The 4,775-nt window shown below is 40.6% G+C and overlaps 1 protein-coding gene across 1 annotated transcript in view; it reads right to left on the bottom strand.

Moving 5' to 3' along the window:
• zdhhc20b (zDHHC palmitoyltransferase 20b) overlaps window positions 1-4,775 on the bottom strand; it is a gene marked incomplete in the record, with an annotated part of 23,451 nt that overhangs the window by 8,051 nt on the left and 10,625 nt on the right. The window contains 7 exon segments of the mRNA XM_014018781.1: window positions 740-866; window positions 1,505-1,637; window positions 2,906-3,026; window positions 3,379-3,411; window positions 3,614-3,683; window positions 3,790-3,910; window positions 4,034-4,128. Of these exon segments, the coding sequence (XP_013874235.1) occupies window positions 740-866; window positions 1,505-1,637; window positions 2,906-3,026; window positions 3,379-3,411; window positions 3,614-3,683; window positions 3,790-3,910; window positions 4,034-4,128 (700 nt within the window).

Here is a 4,775-nt window from a genome sequence, read left to right on the forward strand (position 1 = left end):
AGTGTACCATCTTATGACCATGTTCATCTCTTTATGACCACAGTGTACCATCTTCTGACCATGTCCACCCCTTTATGACCACAGTGTACCATCTTATGACCATGTTCATCTCTTTATGACCACAGTATACCATCTTCTGATCATGTTCACCCCTTTATGACCACAGTGTACCATCTTCTGACCATGTCCACCCCTTTATGACCACAGTGTACCATCTTCTGAACATGTCCACCCCTTTATGACCACAGTGTACCATCTTCTGAACATGTCCATCCCTTTATGACCACAGTGTACCATCTTCTGAAGGCTACTTCCAGCAGGATAACGCTCCATATCATAAAGCCTGAATCATCTCTGACTGGTTTCTTGAACACAAGTTCACTGCACTCTAATGGCCTCAACAGTCACCAGATCTCATCAATAGAACACCTTTGGGATGTGGTGGAACAGATTCACATCATGGATGTGCAGCCGACAAATCTGCAGCGACTTGATGCTATCATGTCAATATTGACCAGACTCTCTGAGGAATGTTTCCAGTACCTTGTTGAATCTATGCCACCAAGGATTAAGGCAGTTCTGAAGGCAAAAAGTGGTCCAACCTGGTACTCGCAAGGTGTACCTAATAAAGTGGCCGGTGAGTGTATGTGATATATATACATATATTTTTATCTAAAGCTAAATGCTTCACTTCAAGTCCAATCATGTTATCAGAACTTCATCCAGGTTTGTCTCTGACCTGGTGAAGACCGGCAGCAGCCAGTACTTCTTCTGGTCTCCGAAGACCTGAGCGATATTCTTCCGGAAACCCAAAGAGAAGCCGTTCTTGTCCGAGCCCGTTCTGAAGACAGGTGCTCTGAACGCCTCTGCAGAGAAAAARCATTAAAATAAAAATAAAAAACTCACATCATTAAACAGTAATAAAACAAAACAAAATGTGATCGTTCGTCATCACATCGTTCTAATTCTCTACTCACTGCAACTAAAAGAGCTAAAAACAAAAACTCACCTTTTTTTTGTATTTCAACCCTTTATTCTCACCCTGATCCATTTGTATGCTAAATTAAGTTAGCATTAGAGCATTTTTTTACTTGTTTAAAATTAATCTAGCAATCTGTGAAGAGATGCACATCACCCACCACCTTGTGTTTAAGTTTGAATAATAATAATAATTCTGAGCCTGAATGTTTTCCGCCAGCTGAGATTGTCTTCAGTTCTTTTTCAAACTTGTTCTGACAATCATTTTATTTGGAGAAACGCTCCAACTTTTATAAGCAATTCAGACATAAAAGGTGTTTCATAGGTTTGCAGAAGTTGTCTAGTGTAACAGGGCCTTCAGGGTCCAGAGAAATGTTTGTTAAATCTCTGGGCGAACCTGATTTTTTTTTAGCTCAGATTCTGTAAATCTGACTGAGCTGTTGTGATTTTTGACGTTGGATTAGCTGAGAGTTAGCCTGGATGTGGTTCGGACTTGTTTCAGCTTTTGTTTTCATGTATTTGTTACCTATGGTGGACCTGTTCTTCCCCACGAGCCACAGGTGGTAGCTGAAGAGGGACAAAATACTGATGCAGAACATGGCCGCCACGAAAAACAGGAACAAGACGTGGAATTTGGCGGGCGTGTCTTGCAGCTCGTTCTGGAGAAGAGACGAGAGGAGGGAAACGAGGATCAGTAAAAAAAATTTAAAAATCACTTTGAGGATATTTATGGAAAGAACGGATAATTAAACAAAGACAGAAAGAAGGCGGAGTCATGCAGACGGGTAAACATCACGTCACTTCATGCGCACCACCAAGGCGATGCAAACAACAGGCTTTGGAAGGAGGGATTGGTTACCTTTGGGCAGTTCTCTGCCGATTTTCTCCGACAAAGCTTTAGCACAAACAGAAACAGAGTGGTCAGCAACGCAAGGAGAAACCAGGCGGGGGGGAAAAGACGGGGAGAGGGGAGCTGCTAAGAAAATTCAGGTTAAAGGCCGAGTTTAGTGCCAGAGCAGAGGGGGAAATGAGTGACTAATAGAGAGCACGAAAGGGAAGAAGTGAGAGGAACTACAAGAGCAGGGATAAAAGAAAAGAGGTGTTTGTGGCTGCATGAGTGGGGCAACTGATGGCTCCCATTGTGGACACAGAAAAGAGGGATCAGAGAACAATGACCCGCTGTGGAAYGGGTCTGGACAGCAGACGGGGGACCAGAGAGGGAGGCCAGAGGGTGACAAGAGGGTCGGGAGGAATATCAGCACGACCGGCCCAAGAGATGCTCCTTCAAACGCAATCTCCACACGCCAAAGCATCGGAACCCCTTTGTTTTTTTTATCATTTCAAAATAAAACAAGAAAAACAAATAATTGGGTGTTTTTTCCTTTTTTTTTAGAACTAAATTTAAAATAACAATAACAAAATTTCATTTGTTTTAACAGTTAAAGCAACAACAAGTTTTATATTTTGTTAGAGCATCATTTGTTCCTTCATGGCAGAATCAGAGATCATCATGGCCGGAACTTAACAGATAGAAGTCTTATTTAAAAGAAGTCGAATGTACCATGAACAAAACTGATTTGCCATTCCAAGTTATGCAGAATAAGGTTCAAGTGCAGCCATTTGCCAATATCTTTACGGTTTCTGTTTTTATGCAGTCGTCTTCCAGCCRCTATAAACTCTTATTCTTTGACGACTGCTGTCATTTACTGTATTACTACACAATAAACAACCACATTTATTTTATTTTGGATTTGGCTAAGCAAAGCTAAAATCAAACACTGGATTTTTTTTATTTTATTTTGATTTTACATTTTGAAAATGAAAAAAAAAAGTCGTTTTCTTTTTGCGATTTTATTTTGAAATGGAAGAAAACCCAAAGAACGAGACAAACACGGATTCACCGGACATCACYGTGTCTTTTACTTACTGTCCAGAACTTTATGAAATACTGCAGAACTGTGGCCGCAATGAACAAACAGTAGACCAGCGAGTAGGCCAGGAAAAGGATGAAGAACTTGTARTTGGAGAAGCCAACGCAATTGTTCACCCTGCGGACACGAAAAGATCAAACACACCAGAGAACATAAACAAACACTCCCTGAACTGCTTTTGGAATATCTCTTTTGTCATTCTGGACTGATATCAAATTTATTTATAGTATTTTTTGACATGCAGAAGTCATAAAGCAACAAGCAAATGCATTTTTTCCCTTTAGCCGTCATAAAACGTGCATCAAATTTAAAAGTTAACCATTAATAAAGGTGTTTTCCTTCATATTTGAGCAACATATTAAGTAGTAATTCAAGGTAGGATGCAAAATTGTGCCRAAAAGTTAAACATAATGAATTATTTTAAGATGTAAAAGCAAGATGCAGATTTTTTTTAATTTTTTTTTTTTACCAGGGACAGTGGTGGTCCATCTTCAGCACACACCTGCCACACAGGGAAATACAGCAGGTTAAAACAAACAGAGGCCCAGCGGTTCATGAGATAAGACCAACTAACACAAACAAACATAAAAACACTTCCCCTTATTGGTGGACAATAAATAATTAATTAAACTGCGTTAAAAGCTGTGTCATTAATAAAAAAGTTTAATTATAAACCAGTTTGTGTTGAGTAAATAAACCCTTACATGTCACACGCGGAGCAGTGATGACACCGGTCCGGCTTGATGACTTGACAGCGGTCACAGTATCGGATCGCTGCGACGTYGTGACAAAAAACAAACAAACAAACAAAAAATAAAAAACGTTCCAGTTAAAACTCAGACAAATGCTACGTTATTAATAAACGGCGAGGCGCCTGTACCTCCGGCGCCTGTGCGGGTGTACAGCGGCAGCGTGGAGGCGGCTCTCCACAGGATCTCCTGCTGGGACTCTGGCCTCTCCTCCTTCTCGTACCGCTCCTTCTCAGCCTTCGGCAGGCAGAACTAAAAAGACAAAAAAGAGACGCTTGGGTCATTAAAAAAAAGTTATTTAATTAAGCGAACGTTTTGCTGACAGTGTGTCACAAACATGCAGACTGAGATAAAAAAAACTGGGGAGAATTATACCTCTTTGGAGGGGCTGGCGGGCTTGGTGAAGATGGTCTTCCAGTAAGACCACACAAACATGACGAAGGAGAGGTGGAAGAAGGTCAGGTAGATGACTGCAGGAGGGAGACGAAGAGCGTGAACAACCCAGCGTGTGCCGACACCCAACACAAGCTGACTCGAGGAAATGCTACAGCTACTTAGGCTAAAAGGCTGCAAGAGGAAACTGGACTCTATAATTAATGAGAGGGACGCTAATTAATGCTGACTGAGGAGGAGGAGACAGAGAAGCAAATTTTGGCTCTTTGACAGAAACTAGATTCGTTTTCTTTTAGCTAAATATACAAATGTTTTCTCTACAGAATTAACTTGGTTTAAGCTTAATGAATTATCACTGAATTTGGACAAAACAAATTATACGATATTCAGTAATAGAAAAAGAATGGTCGATGTTTCATTTAAAGTTGGTGAAGTTTTTGGGTGTTATTGATGAAAACCTGACCTGGAAATAGGGCTGCCACGATTAGTCGATTAGTTGACAACTAATCGACGACTAAATCGACTATTAAAATACCGTAATCGATGACTAATTTAATAATCGATTAATCGTTTTTTTTTTGTTTTGTTTTTTACTTTGTTTTTCTCTCAAAACTGCTTTGACAGCTTCCACTGCCACATCTGCCTTTCTGTCCTTGACACACATGCACAGTAGTGGTAACTGGGGTAGGCCGTGGACGTCACAAGACATTATACAGACAGGCTC

This window comes from Austrofundulus limnaeus, unplaced genomic scaffold (assembly GCF_001266775.1).
Source record: "Austrofundulus limnaeus strain Quisiro unplaced genomic scaffold, Austrofundulus_limnaeus-1.0 Scaffold201, whole genome shotgun sequence".
Classification (NCBI taxonomy): domain Eukaryota; kingdom Metazoa; phylum Chordata; class Actinopteri; order Cyprinodontiformes; family Rivulidae; genus Austrofundulus; species Austrofundulus limnaeus.